Source organism: Centrocercus urophasianus, unplaced genomic scaffold (genome assembly GCF_019232065.1).
Source record: "Centrocercus urophasianus isolate 14NV4802_14NV808 unplaced genomic scaffold, USGS_Curo_1.0 seq_12, whole genome shotgun sequence".
Classification (NCBI taxonomy): Eukaryota; Metazoa; Chordata; class Aves; order Galliformes; family Phasianidae; genus Centrocercus; species Centrocercus urophasianus.
The window spans coordinates 42,500,900-42,523,857 of record NW_024884364.1 but is presented as its reverse complement, the minus strand read 5'-3'; the positions used below and the strand labels follow the sequence as shown (position 1 = coordinate 42,523,857).

The following is a 22,958-nucleotide window of genomic DNA, read 5'->3' as shown; positions in this document are numbered from 1 at the left end:
TCAGATCTGGGCTTGGTTTTTCTGAATACAGGTATTTCCTGTAAGACCTTGTTAGTTTGGCTTTGAAGGAAACAATATGTCTAATGAGTCTATGAGGAAAAGTGATCTAGAAAATGCAAAGAAGGGGACAGCAGAGGAGATAGCCAAGATTTTGATGTCAAGTGTTTGAAACCTCACAAAACAGCTTCTGCTAACGTTTCATTTAAACTAATTTTTTTTTCCTTTATGATGCTTGACTTGAATAATGAAACAATGCAGCAAAATCATAAATGTTCAAAAGAAATTCGCCTTTTCCTCAACTTCCTTCTATAGCTCTTATGCATGTGCTTTTATGGATGATGAGATAAAATGCTATCTCCTGGATCATATTGTAATGTTTTCCAAATCCTTGGACTTCCTCTGTTTATGATGATATCATAAATGTAAATAGGAAAATTTGATAAGTGGGATTTAGAGCAAAAAGCTTTTTAGGTATACTCAGATATGATAATGGAAGTCTTTCTTAAAATAATCTGGTTCTCTGCAGGGCACTGTTTTGAACTCTTTGTAGTTTGTCAGGGTATGAGGACCATGCTGTGATTTTTGGCAACTGTAGTCTGTCCTCCAAATTCCCTCTCAATTTTTCAGTTCAGTTCTTTATTCTTACTTCATCCCTGTTGCACAGTACTGATAAAGGAACTGAATTGTTGTGATCCTCTCAGAATGAAACATGTTGGAATCTATGTTGAGATCATGTGATGTTATTCATGATCTCTTTTTTACACAATGGTTTTTTGTGTGTTGTTTTTTTTTTACATAGATGTGCAAGGACTGACATAAATGCATTATTTTATACCGCAAATGTTAGCAGTGTGATATTGCAGAAATTGAATGTGTAGGGGAAGGTTATTTTATTTTTCCATGATGAGTACAAATCAAGCATTTTTATATTAGTATAAATGAGAGAATGAGAGACAAATTTGACAAATGCAGGTAAATTATGTTGTGCTTTCCAAGAAATACTCTCCAGGGAGAAAGGATGCTCAGACTCCATGGATAATATATCTTTTCATGGAGAACTTCCCCATGCTTCTTCTCAGACCTGTGGAACTTGAGCAGCACCACTCAGTAGCACAAATTCTGGATGTTCTTGCCTGATAAATATGTCTTCAATTTATCTCTGGGGCTTGTTCAAAGTTGACATGTGAAATGCATATACTACTTTGCTTAGTGCAGCCTTATTTTTATGTAAAAAGTATGCAGTGCCATTCACTTGCACTTCTAACTCTGTCATGGCAAATCAAGCAACAATTGGGTCATGGCTGCATTTGTTAGACAGACCACCATAAGCTTGGCCAACACACGCTGCATCTTGTTTCTGCTCAACTTTAAATAATTTCCCTTTGCTCTTTCCACATGAAATTCTCACGCTTAACTGCGCACCTCTGCCACCAGCCAGTGAAATTAGGTCAATTGCAGCAGAAAGCCATACTGTGCCTTTCAGCAGCTACCTGTCTCCCAGCTGATAACAAAAATACATGACTGCTTGTACCTGAAGTCAAACCGCTTATTTAGCTTAGCAGAAAGCATTAAACCCATGCCATGAAATGGAAACCCTGGAAGGGTTAATCTTAAATCACAAGTGTGGTAGAAATTGCTTCTTACTGGTTCAGTCTTGGTGAGCGTCAGGATTGGACTTGTGAACTGGATACAAACATCCCACTTTCAGTGTGCTCTTTGATGCATGCTCCAAAGCACCTGGTCTGTACCCTCTGCTGTGTAGTCACAGCACTTAAAGCACATACGCTTGGTGTGATAAACCTTAACTGTGGGATCGGGATGCTTTTATTGTAGCTGTATGGAAGTCCAGCTGCAAGAAACTTGATGACTAGAGGCCTTGGAGGAAGTAATAGAAGACATTGGTTCTAGAGATGCCTTTCCTTAATTAGGATTGAGATGTGATTCAGTGCGAGTGCATGGAATTCCTGGAAATTTTTTCTGCTAACTGATTGCAGTCATGAAGACCTGTAGCCACATCCTGCATCCTAAAGCTCTCTTGAAGCTTTCTGTCCTGGCTCTAACTTCTGAATAGACAGCTGTATTATCACTGAGCTCTGGTAGTTCATTCATGTGAGTAGATGAATACATATGAATAGCCATTCATCAGATTGTTGATTTCTTCCATTATTTTTCTTTAGAAAAATAATATTCTTTTGTAATGAATAATGTGGACACCACACCTAGGTTGACTTTGAAGGGCCTAATGTCCATTTTAGAAACTGTAGTAGCATTAAGAATTCTACTGCAGAAGCAGTTGACTTTTCTGTAGATGTTTTTGGTCGGCCTTCATAGTTTCACCACTGGTGATAACCAATTTTCTGATTCCATAGAAAAATCGAGTATTTTTTCATGGAAACTATTCTTATGACCATACTCATATGGGTATACCTGCTAAGAATGGCTGCGGTATTTTGTGTTGTATCCTTGTATACTAATTGCTGAATTCATCTTTCTGGACAAAACTTTCTTTAGGAATATGTGTTCTAATATTTCTTTTTTTTTTTTTTTGTATACAGTTGTTCAGTATTTTGCTTTATTTCCTGTACCAGATAAGTAATGTTTCTTTTTATTTTTTTTTTTAAAAAGCAGCTATAAGAGGTTCTCTAAATGGCATTAACTTTTCCAACAGAAATATTTAAATACAGCATGCTGCCAAAAACCTTATGAATATATTTCTGATTTAAATATATTTATAACATATACATAACCAGAGCACAAACTTATATCTTATATACATATATATTCATGTATATTATTCAAATAATATATATGTATTTGTGCTCTGGTTATTACTCTCCGCTAATGTTGCTGTGATTTGTATTTCCAGGAGATTAAACTACAATGTAAGCAGGATGTCCTTAGTAGTGAAAAAAAAAAGTAAATTCTGAAGTTAAAATTATTCTTTCAAAATTTCTTAGTCTGATGTATGAAATCCATGATTAGAGCTTATGTTTTATGCCCAAGTAGACGACAGATGTAGAATCAGATTTTCCAGTTGTTAAATATGTTGATGCCTGTAGAAGATGTGTTGAACTTTTTGTCCTTTATGAACAAGCTAAAAAGCTTGCTGTTAGTTTAAGGTCAGGCACGTGAATTTGGAAAGAAGGACAAGGATTATTCTGCTCCTAAGAATCTTCCTTTTAACTGAGATTGCTGAAAATTAAAGTACATTGTAGTAAAGCAAACAAAGGATAAGGAAACGTCTTCAAAGCCGTACAGATAAATTGACTGATAGCATAGCAGTGCACAACCTGTGCCGTGTATGTGCTAGGACTCAGTGGTTTTGAATACCTCTGTGCTGCATGCAGATAGCAGCTGTGTAAGTTACACAGCTGATCTTCAGCTTCCAGCCTGATCTTCTGCTGCATAATTCATTAACTTTGATGAAGCTGGGAGGTGACAGTGAGGGAGTGTGAGATAGTGATAATTGTAGAAGTGGATCAAAGCAGTAGGAAAAGCAAGTTAATGCCGTGTCATGAGGGAGGGAAAATTAAAGCAAGGAAATTCTCTGCTTGATTTGAATTTATGTGCTCTGAATATATAAATTGTTATTAAAAAAAGAAACAAAAAACTCATTACTGGCTTAGAACACCTCAGTGGCTTGAATGCTACACATTAGCTATGAATGATCAATTTAATAGCAGTAAAATGAAACAGGAACAAAAAGAACTCTCATAGCTAAATGATGAATGATTTACTATGGCAATTTCCTTTAACTCTCTATCCCTCTCCTTCCTTTAGCTAAATGATGCTACATAACTTTTCAGCTTAATTAAAGGCTTTTGTTTTGGCTTGATTTTTAGTTTTGTGTGTTTTTTTTTCAGTTTGCTTGGTTTATTGGTAACCTTTAAAGACTAACTTTTTCATTACAACTTCTGTGTAAACTAGATAATTAATTTTCACTATATGATTCAGTTTCAAGAAAGACCTGTTTCAAGCACTGTTGAGCTGTAGGACAGCTGCAGGTCTCAGTGAATTTATACATTGAAGAGCAGGGGTCAAAGACTGTTGGAATTATTGATTCCATAGAATCTTTCTAAAATATTAAGTTGTCATAACGTTAATTTAACATGGAAATATATACATATTTATTTGTGTGTAAGCACGTATGTTTATGTGTATTTCTTATTTTAATTCCAGGACAACCATTTGGGGAATTTAAACATGAGAACATGCAATACATACACAGGCATGCTTCAAATTCTCGTTGTGTGATGTAAATGCACAAAAGAATTACTGTAGGGGAGATGTGGCTTTGGTGGCTTAATATTGCAGTTCTTCCTGAGGAGCACATTCCTTCTTCTGGAGAACTTTACTCTTTATCCCATGAGGAGTGAGGCCTCTCATGGCTATACTGAAGAGTAATCTGTGAGAAACTGGGGTCTGATCTGGTCTGCCTAAAGCCTTCCTGAGCCCTCAGCTCATACAAAATGTCTGCGCCCGATTAGGTTTTTATCAGCACTTCCCTACTCAGCCTTGGAGTTTCTTGATCTCTCCCCTGTGGCCACCTGGGTATGCCGAAATATCTGTCCCTTGAGGAGCCTCACTGAAATGAAGCTCTGTGTTCCTTGGGAGCATCTGGAGATGAGGCCAAGTGGCAGCATCTTTATTCATAATGGTTCAATGTCTGTACTGTACTCTGGGTAATGAAGAAGTAGGGCCTGCTCGCCACAGGGTGGATTTCACACCCTGCAGTACACTTGTAACTTATATTTGTATGGCACAAAAGTGATCACTGGGAATTCGAACTGGAATCCTAGTTTCCCTGCTCCCAGTGCAATGCACTGATGGTTTCTTGCCAGCTAAATGACTGTGCATCTTACCCATGTATTATTGTCAGAATGATGCTTTGCCTAAGGGAAGACCTTGCACCTGAAATTACACACACCTTGGTGCTTGAGATTGAAAGACTGAATTAACCCCTCTGAGTCTAAATAATGCTGAGATTCATGTTCCCTGAGTGGGTGGAAGACAGAGTGAAAGCCTTCCAAATTGCCAGAGCCTGTCTGTCTCCTGTGGTGGTCTGCACCCTTGGCTCAAGAGAGAGGAACCTTACAGCCATCATGCTGGAGGCAGCAGGTGGCTGTGGGGAATCCCATGTACGAAGCTAGAAAAGGTGCTTCGGACTTCAGAGAAGCATAAAAACCAAGCAAACTGAATTCTACCCTTATTTTATTTTATTTTTGGTCATATCCTGTAACAGGGAAACACTCCGCCATTTTTTTCCCTCAAAAATCATTCCTAGTCACTGATCAAATATTTGTGAAATATCTGTATGCAAACTAGGTTGTTGTGGCTTCAGACAACAATACAGAGTGGTGTGATCAGAAATGTTCTAGGGGTGAAAGGAACTAAATTCTGTAACAGTGGATAAAATATAATCATATTCATTTAAATAATAAAGCAAAAGTACTCCTTAATTAAAATTACAGTAAATTCAATCACTATTGAATCTCTCTTCTCTGGGAGAAAACTGTTACATAAGCATGGATTTCATTATTATGCTAGCCTAATAAATCCCTGAAAGACATCTGCTACCCTCCTGACACTACTTCTCTCACCACATACAGATACAGCTTTCATCTCTGCGGTAGTCCATGCTACAAACATCCTTTTGTGGTTTCCTCACCCCATAATGTTTTCTGGAGGCGAAAGACCTATGGCCTTCCATTATTTTCTAACCTTTTCAGGCATCTGCAGCTGGGAGAAGGGATTTCTACTGAGGTATTCGTTTTCACAGGGCTGCCAGCTGACCATCCTCAGTTGTGGTGGTCAGTGTTCATGAAAATCAATCTGCAAATTTAACAGCATGAAACCAGATAGTTTCTTGTCATATTCAGACTTGTTCAGCAGCTAGCTATGTTTGATAGACAATGATTTGAAGTGCAGTGTGTTTTTATTTTGTTAGGGTTTGGATTTTTTCTTATGTGCTATTTTTTATCTATAAAATGCAAGGTAGGTGAAAGGGGGTTTCTTTAAAAAAAAAAAAAAATTCCTACGGTGAATATGCTTTCCTCCTAGAAATTCTATTTTTATTAGCTCAAAAATGATTAAAGGTTGAATCTTGTAATGCTTGATACGTCAAAGAGCTCTGGCTGCGTTCCACTTACAGCAAGCACCAAAAGAATAAGAATTTTTATTATCTTTCAATTCTAGTAACCTTTTAAAATTAAATGGCAGAATGGATTTTCCATATTTACTTAGCAATAAAATAGCAGACCCCTTTGCAGTTTATATTTAGCAGGAAAATACTGCTTTTAAAGAAAAAGTGTTAAAATTAGTACTTTTCCCCTTTTTGCAAATCTGCAATTCAGGAATGAATTAACATAACTGTGGAGAAAGAGCAGTTTTCATGGAAGCGGAATGTCTGACATAGACTTTCATTGGCTTCTGGTGACCCTGTGAACAGGAATATGCCTGTAAAAGTGTGGATTCTGTTCTGTTTATCATTTTACTATAATTTCACCTCCATATGATTTAGTTTCAGTCTGCGTTAGATTTACATGCTGCTTTTAATTGCTGCTGCAGCTCTGTAGTCTCCTTTAACAATCTTTTCTGGATTTTTTCAGACTGTACACTATTTAGTAATGCATCTAAGGGCACCTACACTCATGACAACCTGTGGTGCTCTCTCCTATCTCTCTTCTCCAAGTTCCACCATCTTTGCATTTACCTTCCATTGCTGCTCCTTGAGTAGCATTCATCCTTCTCCGCTCTCCTCCAAACCCCCTTCCTGCACTCAGTGCTGAGCTGTGCTGGCAGCCTCGTGGGGGACTCAGACACAGCACAGCAAAACTCAAGGCTGGGTTTAGGCTGCCACTGAAGAAACATCTGGCCACAGCTTTTTTGATGACATGCAGTTTAACAGGGACTTTCTTCATCTTTGTAACTAAATGCTTGGCCAGTATAGTTCCCTGATTAGAAAATTAATTCCTTGAGAAAGGTGGCCTGGAAAATAATCCTCTCTTCATCTCCCAAACCATTGAGGAAACTTACCCATTACTGTCTGTGTTTGCAGTACGTGGCCAAGAAAAAGGATATGGTAGGGTCTTTGAAAGCTGTGCCAAAAAATCTTGATGATTAGAAATTGAGAATTGACAGCTGTGACGATAATGAGAAAGCTGCAGATCCTGAGGATAGGCCAGAGAGAATAAATTCAAATCCTACTTAGAAGTTTAGATTACATATCTCTAAAGCAAATTTCTGAAAAAACATTTTTAGTTCCAGATATATTCATTGCTTTTTCCTCCTCTCAGCTTAACCTCATATAAAATTGCTTCTGCATAGTTCCTATCAAATTGAATTTTGATGGGATCTAAACAGTGTGGGAAATGAAGACCATGACTCCTTCCTGGGCACCAGCTTGTTTCAGTTGGTTGTGGACCTTCTCTTAAGTTAGTTGTTCCTCTTAGACCAATATGATCATTTCTGTTCAGACGGTGGAAAAAAGGCCAAGGACTGCCTGAACCTGCCAGAAAGCTCCTGTCAAGAAACCAAATAAAAACAGAGGATGAACAGCATTTGAAATTCGTAGTAAACCCAGAGATTTCCTATGAAAACTAAGCAAAATTGTTTCTATTCATGAGCTTCTAAATTGAATACATCAGATCTAGTGCTTTGAAGTGTTGTTTTTTTTTCACTTTAATCCCCTAATTCTCATAAAGAGACTAGATAATCTTCCATTTATAGCAATGTAAAGCTTAGTTGAAATATACAATATTGTTTATTGTTTATCTATGCAAAGTATGAACTTGCATTTAAAATAGTTTAAAAGCTACTAGCAAGAGAAACCAATTTTATTTATATCTCTTTGGCTGTTTCAGTGATAAACAGATGGCTTTAAAGCACAGCTTTCCCACGCAGCATCCTATCAACTTAAATGGCAAGAACCTTGCAGCTTGATTCTGTAGCTAGGGTCACATCATGTTCTCCTCCAGGCTCCCTGTGCTTCTTTATTCAGTAGAAGTATTCCTCTCTGTAAGTCTGTCTTCAGTTGTTACATTAGGCATCAGTAGCTTACAAACAGATACCTTACATGAACCATGGGCTTCTAATTCTTCTTTTGAGTAGCACAGAGCAAATGAAACCGAATGGATGCCCAATGTAATGTTATGAAACTGTAGGTAATAGATTGTTTCTAATAAGCAATGGAAGTCTCTGAAAACAGTGTTGTATTTTTATGAAATCGTGATATTAAGGCACAAACATTATACTTGCAGAAACTTGGTTTCAATGCTACTGAAAGAGGATGGAGACTTCAGGCAGAATGTAGGTATTGAGCTAAACTTGACTATGTTCATGTTTAATTATATTCAAAATATAATAGCCATATCCCTAATACAGGGGACTGAAAATAAGAATTCCAGCATGTTTGGAAGTCTTCTGTGGAAGCTGGAAAATATTCAAAAAAGATAAGTGTTGCCAATATCCTGTTTCTTTGTTTACAATAATATTGCTGTAGAAGTACATCTTGGATATATTGAAGTTCTCTGTGGTGGCAAAAGACAGGTAGGTTCACAGTGGCTGATCAAAAGTGAAGTTTGAACCATGTTTTTGATACAGGATTGTTGATGTGTTACCGTTGGCTTTAGTTGCATGTTTATGTGAGAGTATCAGCTCTTAAAATCAGTGATGATTTTAAAAGTGAATTTTGGTGTAATGGGAAATAAGGTTTTGTTTTTTTTTTTAAAAAAAAAGTAGCAACAACGTACCTTAAAAATGGGTTACAGATATATTTGTTTCATACATCACTATACTGATGATAAGGATCATCTGCATTGTGTTTGTTCATATTGCTTGTTTGATCATTTCAAATATGTGGGTATGATATAGTGTAACATCACCACTTCAGACCTCTAGAAGTTCTTTTGGAAAGAATTTCTCATCTCAACTTTATAATTTCCTTTTTAACGTGGTTCTTGCATAAATTCTGAAAGCAGACAAATACTTGCAACTGTGATCCTTTAAACAACATGAGAGCAGACTTCTAAATTTATAGGATAAAGTTAGGAAAACTGTCGAATTTACCAAAATAAACACTTTCTAAGTATCAGGCTACAATTTTCAAGGAACATATGATTCTCTGTGCTATCACTCTGTGTGCCAAACATGAAGATGCAAGGATGCAATGTCTTTATCCATTTCAAGTTAGATATCTGAACTTGGGCTTTATTTAGACAGATGCTGTTGCCATGAGTTGTACTGTTGCAATATTTGAAGAACTTTTTCTGAACAATACAAAGTGAATGATTCAGAAAGCTCTAGCCTCTTCTTAGAAATAAAAGCCTGCTACTTTCCACTTTAGTCAAGTTTTTAATTTTAGAATGTTTCAACATGCTGTAATTCAATTGGGAAAATTGTATTTTGGTTTAATACTGAAGTAGTGGCTAGACTGTACTTCTGTCATTAATTTGCTATTTGTTTCTGAAATCATCATGAAAGAAGTACTATTTAAGAAAAGGCCTTGTGATTCTAATTTTATTTTTATAACACTGTGAAGAGTAGAAGATTTGTTCTTGTTTGTGCTTGCATAAGCAACTAGAATGACTGCATGTGGTTAGTGGACTTTAAATAGCAACTCTAGAGTATAAAATGTTCAGTTTTCAATTGAAGTGTATGAACAGAAGCCAGGGCTTTTTAACCTTCTAGTCCCTAAAGTCTGCGTATAGAGCAAACTTAAAAACACTTTGAGGTTTGACTGTGTTTTTGCAGTGGAATAACAGTAGTTTATTAATTCTAAAACATGAAATTATGCATATCCATCTTAATGCATTATAATAATTAATTTAGTTGACATGATTTTTATGCAGTAACTTTTTTGACATTTCTAGAGTTTATCTTTAAAATTTATATACACTCCTATTATGTTATTTTATTAATCGTATTTAAAAAGGGACATTAGATATTGAATATTGTACCTCAATTTTATTGTAATGATTTTACTGGTTACCAGGTGGGGTGGCAGTTGAAAAATTTGGTGAATGCACTACGAGAGGATCCGAGTGGTGTTATCTTAACTTTGAAAAAGCGACCTCAGAGCATGCTTACCTCAGCACCAGCTTTACTGAAAAATATGAGATGGAAGCCCCTTGCTCTGCAGGTAATGAAGCTTAATCATAAGTCATACACCATCATTTTAGCTATAAACTATCTCAGTGATGCTTTATTGTGCTTCATCTCAGCAGCATATGGATTTACTCTTGTATGCTTTGAAAAATTGTTTCTGAAATGATTTCTCTGCAGTTTGTTCTCATAGGCTCAACTGAAGTTAAACCTGTTAGTAGAACTTGTCAAAGTTCAGAAGTAATCAGCACAGTGCTTTTCAAGGCAGAAAAGTAGTCCCAAAGACTTTTCTAGCCATAGGGAAGAAAGCATACTTAAGGAACTTATAGATTTTAGTTTATCGTAGTGTTAAGTTCTCCATACAGGACGACTTCAAAGAAAGAGATATGGAAGTGATCTTTAGTCCTCAGTTTGATCTGTCATGGAATTGTAGGAAAATACATGCAGTGATTTTCTTCAACAAAGCACATGACCAGCAAAATTTGCCCATACAAATAAATCTGCATGTTTGTCAGAGTGTTCCTTGTGAAGGAACCATTGCATACGGATTTAGTACAGGATGACCAGCTGGATCTTTATTTTTAGTAAGCCTACGATGTGCTGAAAACCATGGGATGGTTTCATTAAAGCGTTCGTGTTTCACTCCAGGATAAAATGTCAATGTGATGGATTTCTCTAGGAAATAAAAGTTATCTCCACTCTGATAAAAAGCACGTAACCAACAGATGGAACTGAAAAAGAATCCCTTTTTTTAAATTCAGTTCAGATAGGGCAATGTTTAGAATTTTATTTTCTTTGCATAATGAATGTATTCTTCAGTATGTTTTTATTGCCACAGTAAAAAGTCTAATTTAAAATTAAGTACATTTGAGAGAGAAAAGACTTCCACATAGTTCAAGAGAAAGGAAAATGAGATGTGGAAATGCCACTGCTAATGGCTGTGGTGTTTGCCATTTAAAATAATGGTAGATTCATAAAAAGAATTAATATCTCAAAGAACTTCTTTCAGCTATGTATTTTTATACATTTATTTGATCATGATTGAATACCTCATTGTCTGTCAAACTGACTAAGGTTATGAAGATTGGGATGTCTTGGTCATTCAGATATCAAGTACTGACAATATGTGTAACAAACTTTGAACCAAGAATATCACATGAGTGTCTAAACATAAAATTGCTGATCTGTATGCATAAGTGTGTATGAATGTCCATGCTTGAAGGCTCTGCTTTTTATCATAGTTTTAGTAAAAATATAAATACAAATGAAAAATGCATATTGTTGCTTCATTGCTTTAAATGAGATCAAATGCTTTCATTCTGTATCCCTTTTGGGTGAGTTAGTTTCAGTTTGTAAACTTCAGTTTATCATTTGCCTCTATAGTCATTCAACTGAAGATCACACAACAGAAGTTTATTAGACAAGCTATTGATCTTAGCAATTAGGCCATTAAATCAAAAGGGTGGGAAGAAATTGGACGGAAACCAATTTCCAGCAAACAAAGTCCAGTAAGAATGTGAGGATTCCTGCAGTCCTGTTACAGTGAAGGCAATCATGAGACAAAGTTGTGAGCGTGTTTGAAACTCCACACTCAGTTCTAGAAACAAAACTCCTTTAGTGTGTTCTATTTGGCTCTTATTTACATCTCGGCATCCTTAGTTCAGCGCAAATGCTGAGGTTTTATTCAACTTATTTAACTTTATAAAAGTTAAATAGAACACTGTTTCATTCATCTGTATGAATTTTAAATTGATCTATCTTAGTTGACAGCAAAATGAACCATACACATACTTCTTTCTCCATTTGGTGATAAAAAGAGTGCTGACAGCTAGATCAAATAAAGATTACCTCTGTTAGATAAGATGAAACTGAGTCTACATAGAGGTTTTCTGTAATGTTTTCAGGTTGAGTGAAAGATAGACACTTTTGTTCGTTATTGGCTTTTTTTTTTTTCTGATATCATAGAAAATCTGGGCTTATTTTCTGGGCTAATATGAATACAAATAGAGACACTGCTAAACATTAAAGAGATAATCCTAGTATCGTGACGCCATTCTGATAAACCAGGAAAAGGTCAGAACCTCATTCAGTACTTCTGTGTGCGGTGTACATGTGTGTCTGTTGTAATTTGTGATTTTTAGTGTGAGAAACAGCAGTTTTCCTAAGTAGATTATCAAAAAAAGCTCCAGGGTGACGTGAAGACAAACTTCAGAGGCTGCATACAGAGGAGATTTTTGTTGTTAATTTATGCAGATGAGAGGTGAGCAGATGTTAGAGTCTGTTGGAGTTAAAGTTTAAATGCAGCCTAAGTGTGAAATTGGTGCTGTATGCTTGATTAATAAAAAGCAGTAAAAAAAGAATACAATATAATTGATTGTATAGCTATTAAAATATGAGGTAGTGTTATAAAATTTGAGATAATAAATATAGCTAATAAAAATATGTTTTAATAGCTCCTATTTTTCTATTGCAGTATTTATTTATTATAAAAGACAGAAAATGTTAGGAAAAAGTATCTTCCAAAAAATCCTGTGTTCTGTGATTGAAGTAACATAGTGGCTGTTCCAAAATTACTTTTGTTCTAAATTCACATAATCATGTGCTTGGAAGTTAGTGAGAGAGGACAAAATAAAAATGATAGCAAACAGGAAAAAAGATAAAAGGAAGAGCAGTACTTCCATCTCCTTTGGAGACAGAGGAAAATATGATAATTTGTTTTCCTATATTAGGATATCATGAAATAATTGAGGATGTTATAACTGTGCTGTCATCTCAGAGCTAAGTTAATTGAACCCTATGTATAATTCAACGAACACAAGCTATAAAGACATTATGACTCAGTATAATAATTCTGTTAAAGTACAGAATGTGAGTGAAAGCCTCAAGAGACTTTAGAATAAGTTGGGGAGATGAAATTGTAATAAAATGTGGATTAGGATCTGGAAAAGTTTGCTGTGTTTTTTTCTTTGGCTCTGCAAATGAGGAGAACAGAGGAAAACGCGGTGTCACAACTTGCAATGTCTGAGTTGGAAAAGTATAAATTTGCCCCAGTGTAAGGGGGCTGACAAAAACAGAACTAAGAATTTGAATGCATGCCATCTGTGAGGATCTTTAATGGTTGTTAGAGCAAACGTAAATATTTCAGCTATTAAAATACGAAACACTGAGATTGAGAAACATTTGAAAGGTTTTAAAAATTAATTTTTGCTGAAAATGGATAGTGTTCAGCCATTGGTAAAATGCATTTTGCTTGTTTAGCTTATGATTCTATGTAGGAACATGAAGTTTGCCATTTGCAGCAGCATGAAAAGCTGAATTTCAGAGAGCCATAGGAAGTGTACCTATAAACTGGGAAAACGCTAGAGGAATCCTCCAGTTCAGGCGGTATTCTGGTGCTACCAGTATATCTTATCAATTTGGGGTGTGACTTGGTATGTCATCAAACTAGTATTCTGCCCATTCTGTGTAGCAGTTCTGGAACTTATTGCCAGTGGCTTGATGTAAAGGAAAACAGTACAACCAGCTATGGCTGTACTGTTAACCATAACAAGTGTGTACGTACAAGTGCATTAACTCACCAGTAGTGAAAAGAAAACATCCATTTTTTCCTCCTGCAGTGTCCTGATTAAATAAGGTGGTTTGGGTTTTTGCTTTCAGTCACTTGATGATTGTCTCTTTTAATATCTATCAGGTATACCACTTCTTGCAGTAATCAGAGTTCTCCCTTAACACACTTTGGAATCATGACAGAATGTTGGAAATCGAGGGATTTTCAGCCTATGTTGTTTTTTTCATTGCTTTTATAAAATCTGAATTAGACAGCTATGGCCTTGGAGAATTGTTTTTTTGTTTGTTTGTTTGTTTTTTGTGGGGTTTTTTTGCCTTTGCAATGAAGGTATTCATTAATATGGTATTGTACTACAAATATTAAGATGTTATGCCTGCAACATAAGACCTACTAAATTTGCCTTTCAGTTACTTCCTCTGGTACACTGGTATTTCAGATTGCAATGTTAGTACTTCTGACTGTTACTGAATACGCTCAACAAAAAAACCAAGTTCCATTTTTTTTTTTTTTTTTTCTCTCATTCAAGATAGAGATGATTTAATTATCTTGGAACTTTCCATATTTTTGTCTGTCCCCGGAGCAATCAGCTGGCAGTTCAAAACATAATATAAATAAACATCTTTTACTCTAGATCGTCTCTTTCATTTCTTCTTCCCACTTTGAGTTTTTCTTGGGAGGTTTCAAAGGAAGGCTCTCTGAACTGCAGTTTGAACAAGGGGGAAGGTTCAGTAAAGAAGAATCTTAGATTCTCTAAGTTGGTATCACCATGATAGCAAGAATCTAACTGCAAAGCCATCTTTTACTTCTGGAAAATGCTTTGTAATTATTCAAAAGAAACCAGACTTTGACTATGGTGTGAAGATGTTTCATGCAGTGTCTTGAAAAGGAATGGTCACACTTCAGCTAATTTGGATGAAGCGCTGCCAGTTTCACTGATGTCAGTGAGGCGGGGGGCAGGTCCACTGCCATCTTGTGTCTTGACTTGGAAAAAACCTTTTGACTTCACTATTCTGCCACAGTCTTAATCAAACTTATTTAAATGTCACATTTTGTATATTTAAAATAGTTCACTGTACTGTTATATACGTGATTAAATTTTACTGTTAAGAATTGCCACAACCTCAGCATCTGTATTATTTTAAAATAATCTTTATTTTCAATTAGATACACATCTCTACTATGCTATCTTCAACATTTCAGCCTCCTGAGAAGCAACAGTAACTGCAGAGTGCTTGAACTGAGAGAAAATCCTACCTTTATTATTATTTAGTATTTTTCCTCATTATATTGCTCTCTTCATTCAACTATAGGCAATGTTATGTTCTGTTTGAATCATATACGATTAGCATTAATGACTTTAGACTTTTTAATCATTAAATTTGAATAAAATGCTAAACTGTTGGCTCTTCAGTTGCTTAGCTGTCTCTTAACTACATGGAAACTTAGCACTTTTTGCAATATTGTTAAAATTAATTTGGACTGGGTTTTTCTACAGAGTTTGAATTGGTTACAGAATTTCATTACTTCATGTCATGTTCATCTTATAAAAGTTTGTTATTGGAAACATTTTGTTCAGTAAATCATAATATCTTGGTCCAATATGAAAACATATATTAACAGTAAAATCTGTTTACTGCTGCAAATACTGTGTAAAGATATTACCACTTAAAATATTGTTTTGGTTTTGTTTATACTTTAAAAATTGTGTGCCTTTATATGGAGCAATGTTTCTCAAACTGTATATTGCAACTACCAAGGGAGTTAATGAAAGGTTCAAAGAGTTTTAAAAAGCATTAAAAAGAATTTTAGATGGTATATATTAATTATTAATTACGTTCATTGTTTAGAGGAAAAAGAAGCCAATAAAAGAGAAAAAGCTGACAATCTCAGTTTGGGAATGGGAAAGCAATGCTAGCTTCTCATACCAAGATGGAGAGAAGGGGACCACAGGACTGACCTAACCAGAATAGGGCAGTCAGTATTTATGCAGTATCACTCAGTAATTATAGAGACTTTTTACTTATTTCTCTCTCATAGAAGAACTTTGCTGTTGTAAGTAAAGTTGTTTTTCTATTTTCTGGACAGCTGTCAATTTGGTAGAGGATCCATGATGACTAATAATTTTGAACGAGGATGGTGCATCCAGAATGTTTGAGAAACAATACTCCAAAGTGTAATGAAACATGCATATTGTTTTGGTCATTGGGGATTAACACTGTAGGGCTTTATGCGGGATATTTTTGAGGATATTCCAGTTCTAATATTATAACTTCTAAACTTTCTCCGTCAGGTTATTCCCATGAGTTAAGTATTTAAATCTGTGGTCCTGAAAACATTTTAGTTTTATTGCTGTTTCAGGATTCCCACTTGCCTAGCCAGCCTGCCAAAAGTGACTGCAGCAGAGGAAGTTCTAGTCTTTGAAAGAGAGTTGACTCAGTGATAATACTTATCTCCAAATCAGACATACTGGAATTGGAGTTCTATGATGTTCAGTGTGCCTACATGGCATAATATAGTCCACTAAATGACTGCCATTGACATATGGGATAGATGCGATCTGATTTTCTTGTGGATGCACAGATTGACTTAAACTAAATGATTGGTGAGAATTGCAATGCAAAATGACTCAAGGGTGCACCTTACGTGTACCCTGAAGGTTCTGAAGGCTCCCTTTTCAATAAGGAGGGCCTGAGGCTTTTAATTCCGTATTAAATGAAAGCTGAACTCCTAGATCCACGAGGTGGTAACTACTGCAGTGTTCTTGGTGTGTTGAGCTGCTGTCAGGGGAGCACATCTGAATGTTTTCACCACGTTGCATTTCTTTTAAAAGAATTCACTGATTTATTAGGTTAAGTGATGGTTTAAAAAAAAAAAAAAAAAAAGTGATGGCCTGTTTTTAAATTTAGTTTTCTCCTTTTGTTCCAGTCTTTCTGGAACAAAGCTTTTCTGCTTTTGTAGAAATAATCCAAAGAATTGAATTTGGCAGTGTGACTTAGATATGTAAAAGACGTGAAATACCCTAGTGTGTTTTGGAGTGATCCTAAAAGATTATGCTTTCTCTCGTACTAGATTTTATTACAGCTCCTCTTGGGAGCTTCTGGGCCCTGGGAAGATTTACCTCTATTGCAATTACATGAGATACCACAGTCATTAGGGCTTCTACCAGCTACACTGTAATTCTCATTCCAGAAAACATGTCAGTATTTAACATAGGAACAGTTTGAGGGAAACTTTCTACCTTTAGAGCTCTATTTTTTTCTTGGTATTCTAATCACCTCACTTAGCCAAAAGATGAGCCAAATTTTGCATTTCTCAAAAACACGCAACTTCCATTGATTTACAGTCTCCCAGCAAACTATTCTGGAGGGCAAGCCAGCCAATATAGCTGGGCTGTGCACTCTCAAGATCTTGTGATGTTATATGGTGGAATATTCAGGTTTCAGCAAAACTTTAGTCCAGAAATGAAACACATCTCATTAACATTTAAATAGCTAAGCCCACGTAATTCTGGGGAATTCGTTACCTGTGTCTTGCAGCCCCCCAGCAGCTGCTCAGAATGGGTGTGGGCTAATCAATCCATTGTAAGCCCAGACCACAGTTATACCCAGGCATGAATTTCCTTGTGACAGAAAGCACAAATTCCTATTAATTATTGCTGTTAAAAAGCTGCCTTCCTCTTCAGTGCGGAGAGAAGCAAATCCTCTCTCAGTGCTCCTGTCAGTATGAGCTATAAACAGCAATGTTTTGGGCCTAAGAAGTGTAAACATGATCCTGGTAACAAAATTCTCTTGGCTTAGGAAAAAATAATTCTACAAACTGCTCAACAATCTGCAGTGTGTACTTACCATAATAATGCAAGGCATTGGAAAGGGAAAATAAAGGCTTTAGTAAGTGGTTCAAGAACATCTGTGGCTACTGTGTCACAGATGAAAATTTAAACAATAAGGTTTTTGTTCTTCTGAAGGAGTTCTCCTTGTTTGTTTTGTTGGTTTTTTCCTTCCTCCCCCAGTTTTGCCACCACCTTCAGTCTTATTTTTGTAGATTTCAGTCTTCTGCTTGTTTTTATTGGTTGTAAAGTCTTTTACCTGTCTGGTTTTGTGTTTGTGTCTTTCTCCCTTTCTTCCTGTAAGTACTGGCTGTCTTTCACTGGTGTGTTTACAGAATACTCATATTAACTCTATTGAGCAACAAAAGAATTTAGCAGTATCATTGTTTATAGGAGAAAGATTTCTACACTCAGCAAGAGAATATTTGTTTCACTTTATAGACATCATTCTAAAAGTAGATGTAATAAGTTTTAATGATACATTTTTTAACATGAAGTTTATTATATTTGAGATAAATCTAACACAGCTCTGCTGCAAAACAAAACAAAACAAAAAACACACAACAGAATCCAGTTAAAAGACGTCTGAGGTTTCCTAAGTGGCATGTGTTCTTCTTAAAATACAGTTTGTAAAAAAAAAAAAAAAAAAAGATGCAATGGAGAATACTTGCTTGATGAACATAAATTTACAAGGGCTCATTGCTATCGTGTGAAAGGACCGTGCTTTGAAAAAGTTCATGCTCTTGAGATTTTTTTGCAGTATAGGTACCAAGGTTAATATCTAGAAAATATAAACTGGTAATTCTCTCAGTGCTTTCTCTGTCATACTCTGTTCTTCATAGTGCTGGCAGAAGGATCTTTCTGCACACCCATTTGGTCAGTGCTTAGAGCTACTCTGTCATAAATACAGTATGAAATATTTGTGTTCTCCAGCAGTTCCTAAGTTCAGAAATTATAGGTGTAGTGTACACTGTGTCTTCCCAAAACCTTTTTCTTCAGAGACTTCACTTCCGAAAAGATGCAGGAGAATGTACTCTTACAAAACAAAACTCAGTATTTAAATTTTAGGGTGCAAGCAGACAGTACTTCACTTGCATTTTCTTCTGCTTAAGTTCATCTATCAAACAAGCCAAGAAGCGTTAGGCAGACATTGTTAATTAGACTACAGCAGTCTACGTTTGCTTCTCATTTTGTTTTTATGTATTTGCATCTGTATAGAGAGTGCTAGGAAATCGTGCTACAATTTCCAGTCCTACAGTGATTTAATAAATTCTTCAAATGGATAATCGTTATTTAGCTAGTCAAGATAGTTGAGTTGAAGGAGAAAATCATGCTTAATTTGAGAAAGAGGTAAAGATGTGATTAAGAAGAAGGGGCATGTTTGAATGAGAAAGATAGCTAGGACGCATTATTATTCTGCAAGAAGGGTACAGATTTTTTTTGGTTTTGTTTGTGTTCTTTTGGGGTTTTTTTTACCTGTGATTTACTTTGTGACGAGTTTACCTAGGAAAATGAAGGATAATAATAATTTCCAGTTTATTCAGTATCATAGCACATGTGCTCTTGAGGATGCTGTACCTGACTTTACGGCACCTGCAGACAAAAACTGAATCTTTTATAGCTAATTCTTAAGCTGTAGAACAGATGGGGAGAGACGACATTCAATTTAATGCCTACTTATGAACATTTACTGTAAACACTAGACTTTTTCTTTATAATGTTAGTTAAATTAAGCAATTCACTGTATTCTATATGCTATTTACTCATGAAGATTTCACTAGTGGCTCTACTAATTACTATTTTTATGAGCATTGGCAATAATCTTGCTGTGCAAAGGGGAAAAAAGTAAGATATGATCAGATGAGTCAATTTTATAAGCACAATACGTGTCCATTCATAGATCCACATCCCTAAACAGAAGTGTTATTTTTTTCATTTTAAAATCATGTAAAAGATTAGAAGTGCTATTTCTTTAACTTTCTGAGCTGTAGAGATTTTTTTTTAGCTATTTCAGTTACAAGTAAATTATATTTAAGGATAACTGTGATTTTTTTTTTCTCTCTTTCCTTTGAACCAGCCTCTTATTCCCAGAAGTCCTACAAGCAGTGTTGCTACACCATCCAGCACTATCAGCACACCTACAAAAAGAGACAGCTCTGCACTACAGGATCTTTATATACCACCTCCTCCAACAGAACCTTACGTTCCCAGGTAAAAGTGTTCAGTACTCTAATTCAATACTCTGTTCTCTCAAATGTAGAATAGTCTATGCCTATTACACTGTTGTCCTACTTCAAAAGAGAAAAATTATCCAAACCCCTATATATGTAACTATGAAAAGAGTTTATTCCGTTGCCTAAGAGCTATGATGCAACAATGGAGGCTGTGCTAAAAGCAAGAAACTTTGCAGCTTTGACAATGAGAGCGCTGTTTTGTTTTGCTTTACTAATTTCCTTTTTGAACATATTTCATTAGTGTATGAGCAGTTCTCAGGATTACATCTTAGTGTGGGATTCATTGACCTACCTTCACACGTTCCTAAATGATTCAGTAAAATTTCTTAATACACATGGATGTTGCTTTCTTAAAATTCTGAGAGAATTGCAGCTGTATCCATAAGGACGGCAATAACCAGCCGGAAGCCTAAAGATGTATTTACAAGTGACCAGCATTTTTAATGCTTCTGTATCAGATGTGGAACGTCCACTCAATGTATTTTTAAATTACTTTTTGCTGTTCTTTTAGTTTACTTTCTTACAAACCTGTTAAGGGCACCACGTCCTTTCTTGTATCTGAATTTCCTGTACCTGGGTTTTCTGGTACCTGAGTTTTTCTTAGACTCTACTACCAGTAACTCTTCTAGCCAATTAATAAGATTTGTGACCTGATGCTGACAAGAATTTCCTGGGGGCTGTCCAAGAGTGAGGTAGATGGCAAATTAAATTGCCTCGTGGGGAGGAGAAATCATGATTCTGTGATTAATTCTTACTCTTCAGAGAGATGAAAAAACCTTCCAGGGCAAGAAAGTGACTTTCTATTTCATGATTTAGATGATACCACGGGCCTTTCTTAAAGCCATAAGCTGAGTCTTGTTTTCCTTCCTCATCCCTACTTTATATGCTGCTTGGTCTGGTTTTATTTCTGGGGAGATTAAAAAAAAATACTGCAGAAAGAAACCCCAACCAAAACACAGTCTTTGTTCACTTTTTGAATGTATAGTTACATGGCAAAGACCTGCCACTCTTGCAGCTGAAACTGTACTCTCCTGAAAGAAATAATGCCTTTGTACTGGTGCTAATCATATTTCCTACCTCAGAAATATTTCTGTTATTTAATAAGGAACACATCCTCTTCCTTGAAGTATTTTTGTTAGATATTCGTATTTCAGCAGTCTTTAAGTTCAACTCTAGAAACTGGTATCTTCAGAATGCATTTTGGCTATTTATTAATACCATCAAATAATGCTTATTAATGCACAAGTTTGGGCCAATTCTGATGAAATATGATAACACATATTAACACAAGATTCTTTAAGCTACACATTTTTTATTTTGCCAGAGAAATCCTAATGAACTGTAGTTCGTTTCACAAAGCTGCCACATACAGTACAGTGTTCCTGAATGATCTGTTTTGACATTTCATCAGGTTTTTTTGGTCTATGATTAACTATATTTAAGCATGTCTTTATTTTGGGTATTATCAAAATGTTCAGAATCTGTTTCTTAGTTTGTTGTTGCTGTTCCAAGGGGGAACTTTAAAAAGTAAAATGCCCACCATTTGTTCCTGGAATAGAATAAAAGATTCGACATTTTGATGTAACTTGTAAAACCCCAAACCCTGCTGTCCTAGTGGTGACACCCACAGATGCTACAGCTTCCAGCACAACCACACACAAATAGCAGGACCCATCCTTTTCTTGTGATGGTTACTGACAATTGCAGGTAGCAAATTAGTGCTTGGTCAAGTCTGTTGAATGCCTTTGGAAGATACATCAGTCTCCATTGCTTTCCTGCCAGTGTCCCCTGCCACTGTCACAGCAACAAGCTTTCAGCCCCGTGGAGCTGTGCCTTTCCCCCTCACCAGCACCATCTCTGCTCTGGGAAAGCCTGGCAGAGCAGGTAAAATGGATGGAGAGGTTTTCTGTAGTTTTAGTGCCATGGCCGATTCAGGATGGCTCTTTCTTTTCCACCATGGCTGCTTGGCTTTGCTTTGTACTCATACAAGGTTACAGGGCACAAAGAGAAGAATGGGTCAGCTTTGTATTTACATGGTCTAGAGGGGCAGAAACTCTACAGTGAGGACATGAGGCCACAGCTACTCTCTTGGCAGCCTCCCATGCATTTTGCTGCTCAGAAATTACTGTCAATCAGGTCTTTTGCAGCCATCTCCAGGCACAGCCATACCAGCAGTTTTTCAGAGTCCTTCTTTACCTAGTGCAAGGAGAGGGCAATCTGCTTGGGGTTCTCTGTGTAGGTTGTGCAGCGTGCTGCTTGCAATAAATTTCTGTCCTGGGACAGCAGCTCATGACAAAGTGTTATGCATTCTTTTTGTTACTGCACAGGTATATCTATAACATCTTGGAAGCCCAAATTGGCTACTACAGAACTCTGTCAAATGCTTGTAGGCTCTTCTTGCTGAGAGGTTAATTTGTAAGAAACTAGACAGAATTTATCCACACTTACCATACGGCCATGTCTTAAAACTATTTGATTCAAAAATTGATTCAAAAACCTGTTTGATTTGGAAGTGCACATTTGAAAGTCAACATTATTTCCTTGCCCTAAGTTAGTAAGTGCTAATATATTCCAAAAAAAATCATAAAAAGAATAGCTGCACATCAACTTTATTTGTATGATTCTTTTCTAAAGAAACCATTAAAATACAATCTGCAGTGGAAGCAAATGAGCAAAGATGTGAGATAACTAGCGTATACATACATACGAATACATAATATGTGATCCTGATTTTAGCCAGTTGTATGTATTTGCTGCTTGTGTGGCATGCTGATATTTTGCCATTTTTAATTAAATATTCACGTTTTAAAAAATGAATGTCTTATTTAAATATATTATATAATATATAATAAATATATCTTTTATTTACTGAAGGGATGAAAAAGGAAATCTCCCATGTGATGATGTTGGCAGACATACAGTGGGCAAACCAGTTCATACAGGATCCGAATCTCCAAACTCATTTCTTGACCAGGAGTATCGAAAGCGTTTTAATGTGGTTGAGGAAGATGCAGTGTTATACTGCTATGAGTATGACAAGGGAAGAACAAGTGGTCCTGGAAGGAGAGAGAGCACACCAACGTATGGTATGGCATTTTGATCTGACATTATCACAGTTTGTTGATTTTAGGATTTTTCGTACATCTGCTCTTGTATTTAAGCACAAAAATAATTCCAGTCGCTATTGAATGTGCTGAGAATTTTGTACAGATTTAGTTTAATTTCTACA

The 22,958-nt window shown here is 36.0% G+C and overlaps 1 protein-coding gene across 1 annotated transcript in view; it reads left to right on the top strand.

The window, feature by feature from the left end:
* CNKSR2 (connector enhancer of kinase suppressor of Ras 2) overlaps window positions 1-22,958 on the top strand; it is a 191,008-nt gene that overhangs the window by 100,694 nt on the left and 67,356 nt on the right. The window contains exons 9-11 of the mRNA XM_042810178.1: window positions 9,992-10,138; window positions 19,573-19,706; window positions 22,604-22,815. Of these exons, the coding sequence (XP_042666112.1) occupies window positions 9,992-10,138; window positions 19,573-19,706; window positions 22,604-22,815 (493 nt within the window). The remainder of the gene's footprint in view (window positions 1-9,991; window positions 10,139-19,572; window positions 19,707-22,603; window positions 22,816-22,958) is intronic.